This window comes from Mauremys mutica, chromosome 15 (genome assembly GCF_020497125.1).
Source record: "Mauremys mutica isolate MM-2020 ecotype Southern chromosome 15, ASM2049712v1, whole genome shotgun sequence".
NCBI classification, from domain to species: Eukaryota; Metazoa; Chordata; order Testudines; family Geoemydidae; genus Mauremys; species Mauremys mutica.
This window is the reverse complement of record NC_059086.1, coordinates 20,538,078-20,556,635: the sequence shown is the minus strand read 5'-3', so window position 1 is coordinate 20,556,635 and position 18,558 is coordinate 20,538,078. Positions and strand designations below refer to the sequence as shown.

At 60.0% G+C, this 18,558-nt stretch overlaps 1 protein-coding gene across 8 annotated transcripts; it reads right to left on the bottom strand.

Moving 5' to 3' along the window:
* Nucleotides 1-1,140: 1,140 nt before the first annotated feature.
* On the bottom strand, nt 1,141-12,984 carry ADAD2 (adenosine deaminase domain containing 2). 8 transcript variants are annotated; one of them, XM_044988478.1, is made up of 10 exons: nt 12,882-12,936; nt 10,240-10,372; nt 9,793-9,933; nt 6,549-6,674; nt 5,529-5,679; nt 4,809-4,976; nt 4,076-4,290; nt 3,375-3,609; nt 2,695-2,827; nt 1,142-2,233 (listed from the first exon to the last, which is right to left on the bottom strand). In XM_044988478.1, the coding sequence occupies exons 3-10, from the start codon at nt 9,809-9,811 to the stop codon at nt 2,111-2,113; spliced, it is 1,170 nt and encodes a 389-aa protein (XP_044844413.1). In that variant the 5' UTR covers nt 9,812-9,933; nt 10,240-10,372; nt 12,882-12,936; the 3' UTR covers nt 1,142-2,110. The 8 variants fall into 8 exon arrangements, with proteins under 8 accessions (XP_044844415.1, XP_044844416.1, XP_044844413.1 ...); XM_044988474.1 differs by having other exon boundaries at nt 10,244-10,372; XM_044988480.1 differs by lacking the exon at nt 10,240-10,372 and having other exon boundaries at nt 1,141-2,233; nt 9,793-9,922; nt 12,882-12,975.
* Nucleotides 12,985-18,558: the final 5,574 nt, after the last annotated feature.

The following is an 18,558-nucleotide window of genomic DNA, read 5'->3' as shown; positions in this document are numbered from 1 at the left end:
GGCCAGTGAACATAAATGCCTGGCACTCTGTCTCCTGGCAACTGATGGCCTGGGCCCCTCCTCTGCAAAGTACCAACTGAAGGTGTTGAAGACCAAGAGATCAGGTGACCTCCTGGCCCGGAAAAGGCCAGAAAGGAGGGGCTGGAGGGGTTTTTCAGTTGGGAGCTGGCTGGGGACTAGGAGTGAGGGCAGACAGGGGTGTCTGGCTTGCTGGGACCCAGAATGGACCCGGCTGAGGGGTCCCATTCTCTGTACCTACAAGCTCTGTTTTAGACCATGTTCCTGTCATCTAATAAACCTCTGTTTTACTGGCTGGCTACGAGTCACGTCTGACTGCGAAGTGGGGGTGCAGGACCCTCTGGCTTCCCCAGGACCCTGCCTGGGCGGACTCGCTGTGGGAAACGCACGGAGGGGCAGAGGATGCTGAATGCTCCAAGGAGAGACCCAGGAGGTGAAGCCGTGTGAGCTTCTTGCCCTGAAGACAGTCTGCTCCCAGGGAGAGGAGGCCCCCCAAAGTCCTGACTGGCTCTGTGGGGAGCAGTTCCAGAGCATCGCCCGGGGACTCCGTGACACAGGGACAGGAAGAAAAGTGTAGTTTCAGTCTCTGTGACACCTGAACTAGATCCACACCTTCCCCATCACCACAGCAGTGTTCCCGTCTGTCGGAGCCCTGGGGAGTTTATTTTCTTCACATCTTACCCTCCACCTCCCAAGCGTCATATGATGCAGTCATAGGTGCTGACTCCATGGGTGCTCCAGGGCTGGAGTACCCACAGATAAAAATTAGTGGGTGCTTAGGACCCACCAGCAGCCAGCTCCCCACCTCCTCCCAGCACCTCCTACCTGCCAATGGCACCACCAATCAACTCCTCCCCCTCCCTCCAGCTCCTCTCGCCACCACGGATCAGCTGTTCTGCAGCATGCAGGAGGCACTGGGAGGGAATGGGAGGAGTGGGGACAGGGCACGCTCCGAGGAGGAAGCGGAAAGAGGTGGGGAAGAGATGGGGCGGGGGTGAGGCATTGGGGGAAGGGGTGGAGTGGGGGACAGCGTCTGGGTTTGAGTGGGGGTTTTGCGCCCCCCAGGACAATTGGAAGCCGGTGCCTGTGGGTGCAGTGTTCTCAACGGTCTGTGCTTGGGGATCACACTTTAATTTCTGTGATCTGAAATCAGACCCATTAGGGCTGCAGATTAAAGAGTCACCCACCGGAAAGGGGAATTCAATTAATCCCAAACATGACATGAGCATTATGAGGTTAAATCCCAGTTCGGATCGATTTCCAAAGCCACTTCTGGTCATTTTCCTGCTGAGTTGGGATTATTTGCTGAAGGAAAGGCTGGCTGTTTTTTTCCCATTAGGATGATGATGATAAAACTTTCTTAAGTAACACAACTCCATAATAATGAGCCAGTGCTGAGTGAAACAGTTTTGAATAGGTCAGAGGTGACCGCAGTGGGAGAATCTTGTCCTAATTCAGAGTCATCACATTTACCCTGCTCTGGAATGTGACTTTATATGGAACTGAAAGTGTCTTTTACCTCTTTGAGATGCAGGGTTTCTCTCTTTCCCAAAGGCCGCTTGGTCACGTAACTTTGTTTGACAAAATGTAGTTCAGGTCTATAGGGGATGTAGAGATTTTATTCCTTAGATGGACACACTTCAGACGGGCTGCGGACACATTGGAAAGGGCTCGAAGAGCCACGAGAATGATTCCAGGGCTGGAAAATCTGCCTGAGAGCGAGTGAGCCTAAAAGCAGCTCAATCTAGGTAACCGAGGAGTGTAATTAAACGCTGGACAAGGCTGATACAGAGGGAGAAATTCTGGGCTAAATGCACCGGCACTAACCCATCCGTGAAAGCAGGTTGGCAGCTGCTCTGCGCCAAGAGGGCTGAACCAGCGGGAGCAACTCCGGGCAATCGACAGCCCTCGCAATTCAAAGAAAAAAATCAAATGAAAAGTGGGCATTTGCCCCTCCCCCACGCAGCATGGCAAACAAGAGTTTAAAAGCCCTAACCCCAACTCCCAAAATTTGCAACAGTCTCTAGATTTTACTCCTTCCCCCGCCCCAGGGGCATTTCCAGGAGGCAGGTGGCCAGACCCCTCCCCGGGGCTATTTCACGGCATATCCGGTGAAGTTGTCCACCAGGTGCTTCTGAGGCCACTTGCCAAGCCCTTGGGAGGCCAGGTGAGCGAAGAGCTGTTCCTTGGCACTCTGGTAAGACTCAGCCTGGCTCTAAAGAGGGAGAAAGAGGCACACTGTGAACTGGCCGGGGCACGGCGGGGCTAGCGGACTCGAGCAAAAGGGTTTAGGCCTCGCAGTCAGACAGGGGTGAGAATCAGCTCCATGTCACAGAGCCGGAGCTGGGGACGGGGGAACGGGCCAGAACGGGGACCGAGGCATAAACTGGGGAAGTGATCTGACTAAAGTCACATGCAGAGTTAGTGGCAGATGGGGGAAGGACTCCTGGGTTCTGTTCCCAAGACCCCATCCCCCTTCTCCTAACCACTAGACCCCTCTCCCCCCTCCCACAGCTGGGAGCAGAACCCAGGAGTCCGGACTCCTACCATTCTTCCTGACATACCCACATACCCTCCCTCCAGAGTCTTCCCTTCCACACTAGGCAGCACCCCCCTCCAACCCATATAATATGCCCCCCCTCCCCACTCCCACCCCTGCCCCCCACAGCGCCCAACCTTGGCTCGGTGGTAAGTGGGCAGCTCCAGCAGGGCATTCCTGTTCATCTGCTGCGCCACCTCCCTGAAGTATCGCAGCATGGCGGCTTTGCAGATCTGGCTGGGGAAGACCTGGTCCTCCGCGGCAGGGTTCCTGGGGGGGGGGGGGGGGAGGAGAGACACTAAGAGGGGGTAAGGGCAGCTCGAGCTGCTGATCAACAGCCGTGGGTGCTAGTGACTCGGCTTTATCCACAGACTGGGGACAGACACGCCTCGGCCCCAGTGCCCCACCACCCGCCCACCCATCCGCAGCCAGCCATGGAGGGGCCAGTTACCACCGGCGCCTCGGCTGTTCTCTGCCATTAGGAACGGAGACACTTGCTCGTGTCACACACTGGGCGAACACCCAGCTGCAGCCGCACTGGAGGGTGAACCAGGCTCCAGTGCTCACTTCCGGAGCCCCCCAGCTCCAGGAAGGGGGCTTAGATGGGGGCACTGCAGGAGGCAGAGACACCATCTGGGGGGAGCCTGGCTTCGGAGAGCAGCCCCCGGGGTACAACCCCCATCCCCGTCCACTGGGAACCATCCCCCAGCATCCCCCATCCTGCTGACACTAGAGGACCAGTCAGGGGACTCAGGGGACCCAGAGATAAATTCCGCCCCCCCCTCCCCCGCGCTATGATCCCCGCCCCCCCACTCACTTCGGCACTAGCAGCCCAGTGGTGCCGTCCACCTGCTCTGGGGCTGCGTCCCCGCGGCACCAGTTGAGGCTCAGGCTGCTGCACTCAGCGCTGGAGCTGAGGGGGCTGACGTGGGGTCCCAGGAAGAAGGAGACTTGGTGCTGGGCATAGGGGGCTGGCAGGCCGGCCTCGGGGCCCAGCTGCAGCCGCTCGTGGATGACCCAGTTCAGGGCGAGCTGGGTGGGGCTGGGGTCCGCTGGGCAGGGGAAGGAGAGAGACGGAGGCAGCTGCGAGGCCATTGCTGCATGGCCCCTTCCAAGGCACTGAGCCCCCTGCCCTGCTCCCTGCGGCACAGCGCCCCCCTGTGCCATGCCGGCGTCCGCGCTGTGCAGGGAGAGCGCCCCCTGCTTACCCCCTGCCCCCTCCCTGAGCCCCCCGCCAGGCGGCACAGCGCCCCCTGCTGAGCCCCCCACTCCACAGATCCTCTCCCGAGCACACACCCCCACTCCCCCAGCACGGTGCCCCCATCGAGCCCCCTCCATGCTCTGCTCCCTGCTGCACAGCGCCCCTCCTGAACCCCCCTGCACCACTGGGCTCCCCACTCGCCCCCCACACCACTCCCTGCAGCCTGGCACTGCTACTGACGCCCCCCCCCCCGCACATGACACCTCCCCACTGACCCCCTGCAGCACAGCACCCTCCCACTCAGCCCTCCTGCTCACCTAGGATGATGCTGGAGAGGTACAGCGGCTCCATGAAGTGGCTGAGGAGCGCCCCCTGCAGGCCCAGCACGCTCCAGCGGCTCAGCTTGTCGCTGCCGGAGGCGCAGCAGACGCAGGCGGCCAGCAGGCTTGCCGGGCAGCTGGGGACGGGCGTCAGCGCGCCCTTGGCATGGACGTAGAGGCTGACCGAGGGCTTTCTCCCAGGGAACGGGATGCTGCAGTGAGCAGGGCGGGGGGGACGGGCACGGCGGGTCAGAGGGGGGCAGGGGACAGGGCCATTGGGTTGGGGGCAGCTTGGGGTTTATCAGCCACTAGAAAAAGGGCTGATTTCTAGGGAGAAAAGACAAACAGTCCCCAGCCCCACGGCAGCACCCCCCCCAAGCATCAACCCACGCCTCTGCCCCTCAGCAGATCCTCACCATCCTCAGCACCACACCCCCAGCACCTCCCTGCCACCCTACTGCCCCACATCTCTGCCCCTCAGCTCCACCCCACTGCCCCGCCACACCCTACTACTACTCCCCATCTCTGCCATGCTCCTCTGCCCCATGGCAGCACCCTGCCCCCTAGCTCTCTCCCACTTCTCTGCCTCCATCACCGCACTGTTGATCCCCAGCTCTAACCCCCCCAGCCCACCCTCCTACAGAAATGCCACCCCACACCTGTGTCCCATGGCACTCCCCAGCACCGCCCCACAGCCTCGACCCTTCTGCCCCCCAGCCCCCACACTCACGGGACGTTCTCGGAGGCCCCTGTGGGCACGTGGCTCAGATACAGATGCACAAAGACCTTCGGCTTGAGGGCCAGCAGCCCCGCCTCTGCTGAGGGCTGGAAGATGCATTTCTCCCGGTCCGCTGGCTCCTTCAGGCTGCACCACAGCAGCAGCTGTTTGTACAGGTACCTGCCGGGCGGGGGAGGGAAGCAGAGATCACCCATCACCGCCGGGACTGGTCCCACAAGAGCTCGGCCCCCTGCCCCCATCCCCACACAGGACCGGACTGATCTCCCCAACCTTCACATCCACCCATAAAACCCCCTCAATGGGACATAGGACTAGATCCCGTTCGCTGCCCCCATCAATTTCAAACCCAGCACTCGTCACCCCGACTTCTCCAGCCCATAGAGCACCCTAAATTCATCTCCTCCCCCAAGGACTCGTCCATCCTGTCCATACAGCGGGTTACAGAAGGGGAGCTAGGAGGCAGGACTATACGCAGCTCTGGGAGGGGAGTGGGATCTAGTAGTTAGAGCAGGGGGGCTGGGAGTTAGGGTCTGATTCCTGCTATGGGAGGGAGTCTCCTATTATAACTGCTAGGCTCCAGCCTCGATAAGGAGGATCAGGCCCCTCCCTGACTGTTATGGGCTGGCTCCTCCAGACCCCATTGGCCCTGCCCCATCTCTAGCCCGTCCAGCCAACCTCACATTGCAGCTTAGTGACCAGAGCACATCTCACCTCTGCAGTGCCCGGCGAGCCACCACCAGGCCGTGCATGTCATGGAGCCGCCAGCCTCTGAAATCCAGCCAGCCACCGTAGCAGGTCTCGCCAGTGCCCAGCGCCACCAGCTCAAAGCTCTCCCTGCAACCCTGCTGCGTGTCCATCACCTCTGCAGGGCAGGGAAGGGTTAAACCACAGAGCTGGGGCACCAGGAGGACAAAGACTGAGGAGGGAGGGTGGAGGCAGCGGGGCCAGAGGTAACCTGCCCTCATCACTGCCCCAGCCTCAAACTACTGTGACTCCTCCAGTTTAGTGATCAGAGCCGCGGGGCTGGGAGCCAGGATTCCTGGGTTCTATCCCCAGCTCAGGAAAGGGAGCGGGCTCTAATGGTTAAAGAGGGGAGGGGGCTGGGAGCCAGGACTCCTGGGTTCTATCCCCAGCTCAGGGAGGGGAGTGGGTTCTAATGGTTAAAGAGGGGAGGGGGCTGGGAGTCAGGACTCCTGGGTTCTATCCCCAGCTCAGGGAGGGGAGTGGGTTCTAATGGTTAAAGAGGGGAGGGGGCTGGGAGCCAGGACTCCTGGGTTCTATTCCTGGTTCTGGGACTTCTGCATCACTTAGAATTTGGGAGAAGGAAGTGGGCAGGTTTCCTAGCTTATATTCCTGGCTCCGACCCTTAAATGACACTCCCCTCTGAAAACTGGGGAGAGAACCCAGGAGTCCTGGCTCCAAGCACCAGGGAACGCACCAACCCATCTATGATCAGCCACCCATTTGTTCTTTCATCTGCGGAGGGTTCTCCCCAGTCCATAGACCCCAACCTCCCACCCCACAGGGCTGGGTGCATCTCACCTGCCGGGGAGAGCGCCACCTCTGACCAGCACACACCACAGCGCAGCCTGGGTCAGACCCCTGCAGGCCATCTGCTGCCTGGCTGCATCTGCTCAATGGGTTCCTTCAAAGGGAACGGTGAGCTTCTCCTGCAGCCACTGTGGGGTAGTGGGGGGGCTGGCAGGGCCTGGCCAGCCAGATGCACCTCACCTCGCTCCAGGATGAAGGCTGCCACACTGCTCTTACAGCTCCAGTACTGCGGGTCCCCTGCCAGGAGCCGGTCGAAGGTGTCGCTGGTGAGGGCCGCACAACGATGCACGTGGGATAACTCGTTTTCTGCAGTAGGGAGACGGGGACTGTGAAGAAAGCAGATCTGGTCCCTGGGCATTGAGGAACTCTGCCCAGATGCTGCGGTGATGGGCATCAGTGTAACCCCCTTATGCCAAGCGGGGGTCAGATCGGGCACACGGCGGAGGGGGAGCAGTGCGACGGAGTCAGACTGGCCACACGGGGGCAGCAGCAGAGGGACTGGGCACACCAGGGGGAGCAGTGCGACGGGGTCAGACCGGGCACGCAGGGAGCTGGGGGGGAGCGGCAGGGGTGAGCTGCAGCCGGTTCGCACGGGTTCGCGCGAACCCGTTGTTAAATTTAGCAGCCATTTTAGAACCGGTTGTTAAGGGCTGCTAAATTTAACAAAAGTTCCGGCCCAAACTCACTTCTCGCTCCTCTCCTGCTCCGCCCCCTTCTCCTCCCCCTCCCCTGCTTCCCGCAAATCAGATGTTCGCGGGAAGCCTGAACAAGCAGCATGGAGGCAGGTAAGCTGGGGCGCGGAGGGGGAGGGGAGGTGCGGCTGGCTCAGCAGCTCCCGGTCCCAGACCGCGGCTCCCTCCAGCCCAGCGCCGGCCCGGGGAGTCGGGCCGAGCGGCTGGGCCCCGGTGCCGGCCCGGGGAGTCGGGCCGAGCGGCTGCCGCCGAGCGGTGCCTGCTCTGGTCCGGCCGGGCTCGGGGAGTTGGGCCCCGCGGCGCCGGTCGTGGTCCTGGCAGAGTGGACCCGGTCCCCAGGCAGTGTGGTAAGGGGGCAGGGAGGGGGTGGGTTGTGGGGGGGTGGATAGGGGTCAGGGCAGTCAGAGGGCAGGGAACAGGGGGATTGAATGGGGCAAGGGTCCCGGGGAGCAGTCAGGAAAGAGCAGGGTTGGATGAGGTGGTGGGGGCACTCAGGGACAGAGAGAAGGGGTAGTTGTATGGGGTAGGGGTTCTGGGGGGCCATTGAGAATGAGAGGAGGGGTTGGGTGGCGGCAAGGGGCAGTCAGGGGACAGGGAAGGGGGGGATGGGTCAGGGGTCTCGGAGTGTGTGTGTCAAGGAACATGAGGGGTTGGATGGGGCACGACCCCCCCCCCGGAGGGGGGGGGGAAGGAGGGAACCCGTTGTTAAAATTTTGGAGGGAGGAGGGAACCGGTTGTTAAAAATTTGGCAGCTCATCACTGGGGAGCGGTGCGACGGGGTCAGACCGGGCACGCGGGGAGCTGCAGGGGGGGGGGGAGCGGCGCGACGGGGTCAGACCGGGCACACGGGGAGCTGGGGGGCAGCGGTGCGACGGGGTCAGACCGGGCACGCGGGGAGCTGGGGGGGGGGGCGGTGCGACGGGGTCAGAGCGGGCACGCGGGGAGCTGCGGGGGGGGGAGCGGCGCGACGGGGTCAGACCGGGCACGCGGGGAGCTGCGGGGGGGGGGGGCGCGGCGCGACGGGGTCAGACCGGGCACGCGGGGAGCTGGGGGGGGGGGAGCGGTGCGACGGGGTCAGACCGGACACGCGGGGAGCGGGGGGGGGAGCGGCGCAATGGGGTCTGACCGGGCACGCGGGGAGCTGGGGGGGGGGAGCGGCGCGACGGGGTCAGACACTGCACGCGGGGAGCTGGGGGGGGGGGGGTCGGCGCTACGGGGGCAGGCCGGGCACGCGGGGCGCTGGGGATGGGGGAGCAGTGCGACGGGGTCAGACCGGGCACGCGGGGAGCTGGGGGGGAGCAGTGCGACTGGGTCAGACCGGGCACGCGGGGAGCTGGGGGGGGGGAGCGGTGCGACGGGGTCAGACCGGGCATGCGGGGAGCTGGGGGGGGAGCGGCGCGACGGGGTCAGACCGGGCAGGCGGGGAGCTGGGGGGGGGGAGAGCCGCGACGGGGGCTGACCGGGCCCGCGGGGAGCTGGGGATGGGGGGAGCGGCGCGACGGGGTCAGGCCGGGCACGCGGGGAGCTGGGGATGGGGGGAGCAGTGCGACGGGGTCAGACCGGGCACGCGGGGAGCTGGGGGGGAGCAGTGCGACTGGGTCAGACCGGGCACGCGGGGAGCTGGGGGGGGGGAGCGGTGCGACGGGGTCAGACCGGGCATGCGGGGAGCTGGGGGGTGCGGCGCGACGGGGTCAGACCGGGCACGCGGGGAGCTGGGGGTGGGGGGAGCAGTGCGACGGGGTCAGACCGGGCACGCGGGGAGCTGGGGGGGGGGGGGAGCGGTGCGACGGGGTCAGACCGGGCACGCGGGGAGCTGGGTGGGGGTAGCGGTGCGACGGGGTCAGACCGGGCACGCGGGGAGCTGGGGGGGAGCAGTGTGACGGGGTCAGACCAGGCACGCGGGGAGCTGGGGGGGGGGAGCGGCGCGACGGGGTCAGACCGGGCACGCGGGGAGCTGGGGGGGAGCAGTGTGACGGGGTCAGACCAGGCACACAGTTTGGGGGGTGGCCCCATGGAGATCTGGGAGAGGGGAAATCATGAGCAGAGCACAGACGCATGTGGCATGACAGGCCAGAGGAGAAGGCCTGGGAGAGGGCAGGGTTCAGAGCGACGCAATGGGGTTGGACGGGGCACGTGGCATGGGAAGCACCATGATGGGCCCCGACCGGGATGCCCCGGCCGGGGCACGGCTGGGGGAGATGAGTTAGGGGGACCCCCAGGACTGGGCCCAGTGGGGCCAGACAGGGCTGCCCGGGGGCACCAGGCTCTTGCCTGTGACCCGAGGTCTCAGGAAATAGGCCTCTAGCCACTGCTCTGAGGCTACAGGACAAGAGAGAAAGTGCTGCCAGTCCCAAGAGGCAGGAGGAGCGGTCGCTTTAGGGAGCACCACAGCATCCCCTGCACAAGGTACGACCCCGGGTTCTATTCCCCGGTTCTGGGAGGGGAGTGGGGTCTAGTGGTTAGAGCGGGGGGCTGGGAACCAGGATTCCTGGGTTCTATTCCCCAGTTCTCAGAGGGGCGCAGGAGGTCTAGTGCTTACAGCAGGAGGTCAGGGGGAGGCTGGGAACCAGGATGCCTGGGTTCTACTCCCAGCTTAGCCACTAACTCCCTAGAGATTAAAGATCTTTGATGCTCAGCATTATCAGCACAGGCTAGGGGTTCTGGGGTCCCCACCTGGCTTTATGGGGCCAGCTGCCCAGTGCTGCTCTGCTCAGCGTGACCTTCACACTCACCTGGGTTCCTGGTCTCCATATGGAGCAGCTGGCCGGGGAGCACTGGATGCACTGAGAAGCACCCTGGGGTTTCTGGCACACGTCCTCAGGAACGGCCACTCACAGGGCGGAATGGGCCCAGACCAGGGGTCTGCAGGGGGACTGACACCAGGGATGGATATTGGCACAGGGTAGGGGGAAATGCAGGCATGAGTCTCTCCAGCTAAACCCACTGCACCCCGGCCTCACTGCCCACCTCATACTATGCCCTCCAGCCACCCCCTGTACCCGCACGCTAGGCCATGCCATCCAGCCAGCCACACCCCCCCCCTCACCCTCCCCCGCCACGATGCCCCACCACCATCCATCCAACCTCAGCCCTTTCTACCAACCCCACACTGCGCCGTGATGTCACAACCTGCAGCCACACACCCGCCCCCGTCACCCACCACAGCTCCCCCCGCTTACTAACAGGATCCACATCTCAGTCCCGCCTGGTTAAACTGTACTGGGAGCTCCCTGCGATGTGCCAGCCTGTCCTCAAACCACCAGGGGGGATGGCAGAGGCCCCCAGCGTCACGAAACCCCAGCAGGACCTCACCTTGCACCCGAAAGCAAAACCGTTCCTGTGGTTAGCAAGAAAAGCTCAAAAAATGTAACCCGAGCGTAACTGAGGTGACAATGCTGCCTGAGCCCATGGCTGCAAGAGGGGGGCTGCTCGGGATGTGACTGACGCTGCCTGAGTCTGCTGAGAGCCTGAGCCCATGGCTGCAAGGGGGGAGCTGCTCGGGATGTGACTGACGCCGCCTGAATCTGCCGAGAGCCTGAGCCCATGGCTGCAAGGGGGGAGCTGCTCGGATGTGACTGACGCCGCCTGAGTCTGCCGAGAGCCTGAGCCTATCACTGAGTGTGGGGCAACTGCCTCAGCTTCACTGGGTGTTGACTCCCAGCCCTACTGCTCCAGGGGGCCTGGCCACGCCCACCCCCCTGAGAGCTGTGTGGGACAGGAGGGGGAGAGTGCCTGCCCACACTCCAGCTGCTGGGGGTAGTATGGCCCCCTGCAAGGGCTGTCAGCCCTGCCGCACCAGCGAAGAGAGGGCCTGCTGCCACTCCTGGGGATAGGGCCCCATACCAATGCCCCTGCCTCTCAAGGAAGGGAGCCTCACCCGTTACTTCAAGTGGGGCAGAGACACAGCAAGGGGGTCAGAGCTCAATGCCATGATGCACCCAGGACTCCGGCCTGGCTTAATCTTGCCCTGATATTTGCTCAAGACCAACTCATGCCCACCAGCTGCCCCCTGCACAGCAGCACCCCCTGGCCAGGAGGCGCAACCAGGAGAGCCGGGCTCAGGCCGGGGATCCTTCCCCTCCGAGTCCAGGGACTCCCACAGGGACAAGGGCTGGATCCAGAGCGAAGTCACCAGCCGGGGTTTTCCGGGACCATGTGGTGGAGCCCCCTCCATGCCAGCTGAAAGCAGCAAGAGCCCAGCCATGGGTCAGACAGCAGAACAGGGAGTGCGGGGGCTGGGGTGGGACCGGGGGCTGGGATTAGATCTGGGGGAGATTAGGAGGTTAGAGCCAGGTGTGGGAAACAGAGTTAGCACCAAAGGGAAGGGGAGAGAAAGGGCAGGATTAGAGATGGATCCTGGGGAGGCAATTAGAGGAGGGGGCTAGGTTCATGGGGGGAGGGGGGAGGAGAAGGTGGGATTAGTGCCAGAAACAGATTAGGGAAGGAGGTGGGATTAGAGGAGGGGGCAGGTTTATCACCAGGGTAAAGGGAACAGGGAGGTTTACTGGGGGAGGAATCAGAGGAGGCAGGATTAGCACCAGAGGCAAATTAGGGCAGGAGCTGAGATTACAAGCAGGGAGGGATTATTTATTCAGATTGGATAAATCTGAATAAATAATCCAGCGTCCAGCCCATCTGAGGAGGGGGCAACACATTCACCCGCCCAGCTCTCGGGATCCTTTCGTCTCTGAAGGCTAGAGGAGGAAAGCAGGTGGGCAGGGGGGCTAGAGGACAGAGGTGCTGGGGTAGATGTTGGGGGAGGGTCTAGGGCAGTGGTTTTCAACCCATGGCACCCAGCTCCCTGGGGGTCTGCAGAGTACAGCGGAGATTTCCAAAGTAGGCCGCACCTCCATTGGAAATGTTTTGGGGGTCCGCAAATGAAAAAGGTTGAAAAATCCCTGGGCGACAAGCAAGGATGTTAGAGACCAGGGTAGGTGTTGAGGGATAGAGAGGGAGAGGGGGTCAGGGCAGGTGTTGGGGGGGGTCTAAAAATGGAGGAAGTTGGGGGGGGGGTCATGGTATTTGGGAGGGTCTAGAGGGAGTGCTGAGGGGTCAGGGTAGGTGTTAGGAGGGGGCAGAGGCAGGGCTGGGGGCTAGAGGAGGGGAGAGGATGGGAGGTATTTGGAGGAAGGGAGCTAGAAGACGGGGTGGGAGGTATTTCGGGGTGGGGCTAGAAGAGGGGGAGGAATTTCAGGGGCACGGACTAAAAGAGGGGGAGGAACTGGAGGGAGAGTTAGAAGACAAGGAGGATGGGAGGTATTTGGGCAGAGGGGGGCTAGAAGAGGGGGAATTGTGGGAGGTATTGGGGCAAGAGGCAAGAGGAGGGGGAGGCATGGGAGGTATCTGGGGGCGGGGGCTAGAAGAGGAGGAGGGTGGAAGGTATTTGGGGGGCGGGGGCTAGAAAAGGGGGGTGGGAGGTATTGGGGCAGGTGGGTAGAAGAAGTGGGAGAAATATGGGGCAGGGCTATAAGAGGGGGAAGAACGGGAGGTATTTGGGGGGTAGAAGAGGGGGGAGGATGGGAGTTATTGGGGGAAGGGGCTAGAAGAGATGGGGGGATGGGAGGTATTTGGGAGCAGATGGGTAGAAGAGGGGGAAGGAATATGGGGGCAGAGGTAGAAGAGGGGGGAGAATGGGAGGTATTTGGGGGTAGAAGAGGGGGAGGATGTCAGGAATTTGGGGCTGGGGGCTAGAAGAGGAGGGGGATGGGGGTATTTGGGGGGGTAGAAGAGGGGGGAGGAATTGGGGCGGGGGTAGAAGAGGGGGGTGAAACCGTTTGGGGAGGGGGCGGGGGTATTTGAGGGGGGCCCCCACCGCCTTTACCCTCTCGCGCTCCGGGCCGCTCCACGTGCTGCTCAGGAGCCGCCTTGGGGCCCCCTGACGCCGGACCCCGCCCTGGGAAGCTCCGCCCCTCCCGACACATCCAATAGGAAGCGGAGACAGCGCCCTGACCAATTAGAGCGCAAGAAGAAAGCTTCCCCCTCCCCCCCCCCCGCCCGTGTCCTGCAGTGACCAGCCCCCCCCCCGGGGTGGGGGGCTGCAGTGACCAGCCCCACCCGCAGGCCGGGGATGCAGCAGGGAGCGGGGTGCAGAGACACAGGATCTGGTGGCGCTTTGCGCAGCCACTGCTGTGATGAGTGGCTGAGTCTCAGCCTTGAGGCTGCTGTCACCCCCCTCCCAGCTTCCCATCTTGTCCAGGGGGCGCCCCCCCCCCTTTGCTCCCTCCGCCGGAGGAATTTGTTTCCCTTGTAACCACTTTGTGTCCCGGACGCCTGGGTGCCGTGTAGCCGGTGGCCGTGGTCCTGCAGCAGGGGCCATGCTAATAAAATAATCCCTCGTACCAGACTCGGTCGACCCTTCCTGAGGACTTTATTCTGGTGACGGGGACCCTGATTTCCAGGCTTCCCTGGGGGAACCTTCCCAAATGGGCTCTCTGCTGCTGAGCCACCCTCCCACTCTGCACCAGCAGGGGCAGGGGTCCTGTGGGCTCTTCTGGTTTGGAGGGAAGTAAAAGATGGCCCACGGGTGGCAGGTTTGTAGAAATTTTGGTGGTGCCCAGAACCTGTCCCCCCAAACTCCACCCCCCACCTGCCTAAGGCTCTGGGAGGGAGTAAATGGGGGGCACGAGGACCCTGGGGCAGCAGACAGCAGTTGATGCCCAGCGTAGTGTAGGATATACAGTGCCTGCTTGTGCTGCCGGTGGAGAGGCGCCTCTTTCTCTCAGGCAGGGGAGATGCGTGGGGGGGGGGCCCGCTCCAGGCAGGACCAGGGGAGAGACCCCATCCTGCAACTTCCTTTTGGGTCAGGACCCCCACTTTGAGCTACGCAGGTCTCCCCCTTGACATCTATATAGCGTAGGCTAAAAGCACCTAAAAGACCAGATTTCACGGACAGTCCGTGACGCGTTTTTCATGGCCGTGAATCAGTAGGGCCCTACTTATTGCACATGAAAAGCAGGCAGTTTGGGGGTGTTGGGGCAGCGCTGGGGATCAACTTGCGGGGGCTCAGGCCACCCCAAAATTTGTCTTAGCCTTTTCCCCACCCCATAGCAGCTGCTGCTCCCCAAGAGTGGAGAGAATGTCAGTCGCTGGTGGGCACCGAGCTCCAGCAGCGATGCAGGATTAAGCCGGGTGGGGGCCGGGGGACTCGAGAACAGCCCCTGGCCCGTGTCCCCAACGGCCTGGCTGCACTACCAAGAGCAGGTGGAGGATCCAGACCGGGGCTGCCCACAGTGACCTGGACTGACCCACTCCAGCCAGGGCTCCTGGGCACTGCCCCCTGCGCTCGCTGCTTCCTGCTCCCTGCTCCCGACCCCGAGGCAGCACTGCGAACTGTCCTCCAAGTGGGCCAAGGAAGAGGTTCAGGGGCAGGGCCTTGTGGTGAGGGAGGGCTAAGGCTCAGCTCAGCCCCCCCGCCACACACACCTCAGCCTGCCCACCAGGAACACGCTGGTGCTGCCCCTGTAGGGTGATCAGACAGCAAGTGTGAAAAATCGGGGCAGGGCGTGGGGGGTAATAGGAGCCTATAGAAGAAAAAGACCCAAAAATCGGGACATCTGGTCACCCTACGCCCCTGCACTAGGGTAAAATTGGAGTAAGTTTTGTAGCCGGCGCCCACATGTCTGAGCGTACCCTGCTGGGAGCCTGTCTGGGCAGAACCTGGGCACCAGCTGGGTGCGGGGTCCCCTGGGAGAGGAGCTGGTGCCCAAGCTGGGGCAGGGGGCTCTGGCGGAGAAAAAACAAGAAATTGCAGGTTCTTGGCTGCTAGCCAATAATACTTCTCTTGGTGCTTTGGAGCAGGAACTGCTAAAGTCCTTTTTTTCCTCTCGAAGAGCTAATCCCACCTGAGCTCCCCAGCACTGAGGGGCGCGCCCCTGGAAGGAGGCGCTGGGAGGCCTCTCAGGGTGGGCCATGGAGAGGGGACAAATGGGACCCCCCCCTGCTTCCTTGCTCTCTCCCTGGTGGGGGTGCAGCCCTGGCAGTTCCTTTGCTCACCACTGATGGGTTGCCAACTTTCTGATCGCACAAAACCAAACACCCCTTGCCCCACCCATTGTCCGAGGCCCCATCCCCCACTCACCCCATCCCCACCCCTGTGCTGGAGCAATGGTGCTGACCAAAGGCTCCCAGCAGAGCAGCGCAATTGGTTCATTAAGTGACACATCCCCAGCCGCAAAGCCCCTGCGTCCCCCTCCACTACCTCACCAGCACCCGGACTGTCAGCTACACCCGCCTTCCCGCTCCCATCCCATTGCCCCGACCCCTCAGAGCTCTCTGCCCCTCCCCCAGAGTCCTGTCTGCAGCCCCTGCCCAGCTCCAGGTCCCTATTTGCACCCCACTGCCTGCCTGACCCCCAGACACCCCCTCCTCCTTCTGCCAGCTGAGCGGGGAGTGCAAGGCACTTTGGAACCAGCAAGGGACAAGATGCTGCTATTGGCCATGGAGCCAGGAAGGGGTCCCCCAGGCACTCTCAGCTCCTCAGACACATACAAAAGTGATGGGAGAGGCAGAGCCAGTGTCTGCCGGTGGGGAGCAGGGAGAGCCGGCACAGGGGGAAAACAAGCCCCCATTTGACCTCCTCACCCCCCGCCAGCTGGCTGCAGCCCTGGCATCACACGGGGAGATTAGCCACAGGCTTCAATGGGAGCTGGATTGGGCCTGGGGTATTCAGCCAGAACAGCTTAAAGAAAGAGCTGGGTCAGGAGGAGCCGCCCTGCTCCTGTTCACACCCCACCCGGAGAATCCTGCAGGGGTGGAAAAGGAGGAACAGCAGCAAATTCTATTCAACTCCCTTCCCACCCAGGCATCCCCACCCCACCCCGGCCCCTCAACCCCAATCATCCCTCCAGAGCTCCCCTTCCCCATCCCCTTCTGTGTAGAAATCCCCCTTCTCCCATCCCACCTGGCTCCCCCATTGCAAACCTCTCTTTGGGCCTTGTAGAGCCTTCTCACCTCACAACCACTAGCATATTTAGCCACATCAAACCCCTGTGAGGCAGAGTTCTTACCCCAATCTACAGGAGGGGAACCAGGGCACAGAGAGACTAAGGTCACCCAGGACATCTGGGGCAAACCTCTGAGCTTGCCCACGGGTTAGGGTCCCAGGCAACACCCAGCGAGAGGAGATGTCGTCACCACCAACCTTGTGACTCTTAGTCCAGTGGGTGTGAACAGGAGCAGGGCTGCGCCTCCTGACTGCTCCAGCCCCCCCCCCCCCGCCCTTGCCTTCTTAAAGTTGCTCCTCAAAGGGCTCCCTGCTACCCATGTGAATGATGGGGCGGGGGGAACCATTACTTTCTGTTATGTATTGGTCATTCATATAAATTCCCGTCAAACATCCCCTCTTTCCCCTTAGTTATTTAATATCGAAATAGAATTCCCTCAGATCTTGATGGTTTTCTCTCATATTATCAAATGCAAAGCGTGTGACCGATTTCTCTACAAATATCAATGATGGATATAAAATACTCCACAATTTTGCTCCACTTTCTCTCCAGTTATCTATTATTAATTTAATATGCCCTGAGATTTTTCTCTTTCTAATTATAAAATACTAACACAAAACCAGAGAACAGAAGGGTGAGCTGTCTGCCCGGTGCTAAGATACGGGATGTGGACCCGAGGCTGAAGAGGATCCTAACGGGAGCAGGAAAGAATCTGCTGATTGTCCTTCATGTGGGAACAAATGATATGGCTAGATTCTCGCTGGAACGTACCAAGGGACACTATGCCAGACTGGGGAAGACGCTTAAGGAAATCAAGGCTCAGGTGATCTCCAGTGGGATTCTGCCTGTTCCTAGAGAAAGGCTACAAAGGAGTGACAAAATTATGGCGATCAACAGATGGCTCGGGCAGTGGTGCTATAAGGAGGGCTTTGGGATGTATGGCCATTGGAAGGCATTCATGGACAGAGGACTGTTCTCTCAGGATGGACTTCACCTGAGGGAAATAGATTTCTAGGATGGAGGCTGGCACAACTGATTAAAAGAGCTTTAAACTAGGAACTGGGAAGAGATGGTTGGGAGATGTCCAGGTAATTTCCACACCGGATTTTAACATTGAGAGGGAAGAAAACAAAGCAAGAAAGAAAGGATACTGTCGTGGATAGGAGAATGGACATACGGAGGAAGGGTAGTGTAGATACAATTCTAATAGGTGATACTGGCGGTAGAACGTCTGGGCCTAATCGAGTAAAGAATGCGAGTGAAGCCAGACGGTATAAATTAAGATGTTTGTACACCAATGCGAGGAGCCTAGGTAACAAAACGGAGAACTAGAGTTACTGGTGCAGGAAGCGAAACCGGATATTATAGGGATAACAGAAACATGGTGGAATAGTAGTCATGACTGGAGTACAGGTATTGAAGGGTCTGTGCTGTTTAGGAAAGACAGAAATAAAGGCAAAGGTGGTGGAGTAGCATTGTATATTAATGATGAGGTTAACTGTAAGGAAATAAGAAGGGATGGAATGGATAAGACAGAGTCTGTCTGGGCAAAAATCACATTGGGGAAGAAAGCTACTAGAGCCTCCCCTGAGATAGTGCTTGGGGTGTGCTACAGACTGCCGGGAACTGATTTGGATATGGATAGAGACCTCTTTAATGTTTTTAATAAAGTAAATACTAATGGAAATTGTGTGATCATGGGAGACTTTAACTTCCCAGATATAGACTGGAGGACAAGTGCTAGCAATAATAATAGGGCTCAGATTTTCCTAGATGTGATAGCTGATAGATTCCTTCACCAAGTAGTTGCTGAACCATAAGAGGGGATGCCATTTTAGATTTGGTTTTGGTGAGTAGTGAGGACCTCATAGAAGAAATGGTTGTAGGGGACAACCTTGGTTCGAGTGATCATGAGCTAATTCCGTTTAAACTAGATGGAAGGATAAACAAAAATAGATTAAAGGAACTGGCACATGAAATTGCAAGCCCATTAGCAAGAATTTTTAATGAATCACTAAACTCAGGGATTGTACCGTATGACTGGAGAATAGCTAACATAGTTCCTATTTTTAAGAAAGGAAACAGAAGTGATTTGGGTAACGACAGGCCTGTTAGTTTGACATGTGTAGTATGCAAGGTCTTGGAAACATTTTTGAAGGAGAAAGTAGTTAAGGACATTGAGGTCAATGGTAATTGGGACAAAATACAACATGGTTTTACAAAAAGTAGATCGTGCCAAACCAACCTGATCTCCTTCTTTGAGAAGGTAACAGATTTTTTAGACAAAGGAAACGCAGTGGATCTAAGTTACCTCGATTTCAGTAAGGCATTTGATACGGTTCCACATGGGGAATTATTAGCTAAATTGGAAAAGATGGGGATCAATATGAAAATTGAAAGGTGGATAAGGAACTACAACGGGTTGTATTGAAAGGTGAACTGTCAGGCTGGAGGGAGGTTACTAGTGGACTTTCTCAGGGATTGGTTTTGGGACCAATCTTATTTAATCTTTTTATTATTGATCTTGGCACAAAAAGTGGGAATGTGCTAATAAAG

Bases quoted from the DNA above. Each gene is read 5' to 3' on its own strand.
- ADAD2 (XM_044988475.1), bottom strand. The intron at 5,680-6,548 runs GTGAGGTGCATC...CCTGCCCTGCAG, and splicing joins AGCCTTCATCCTGGAGCGAG to AGGTGATGGACACGCAGCAG. The intron at 3,610-4,075 runs GTGAGCAGGAGG...TCCCCTGCCCAG, and splicing joins CCTCTCCAGCATCATCCTAG to CGGACCCCAGCCCCACCCAG.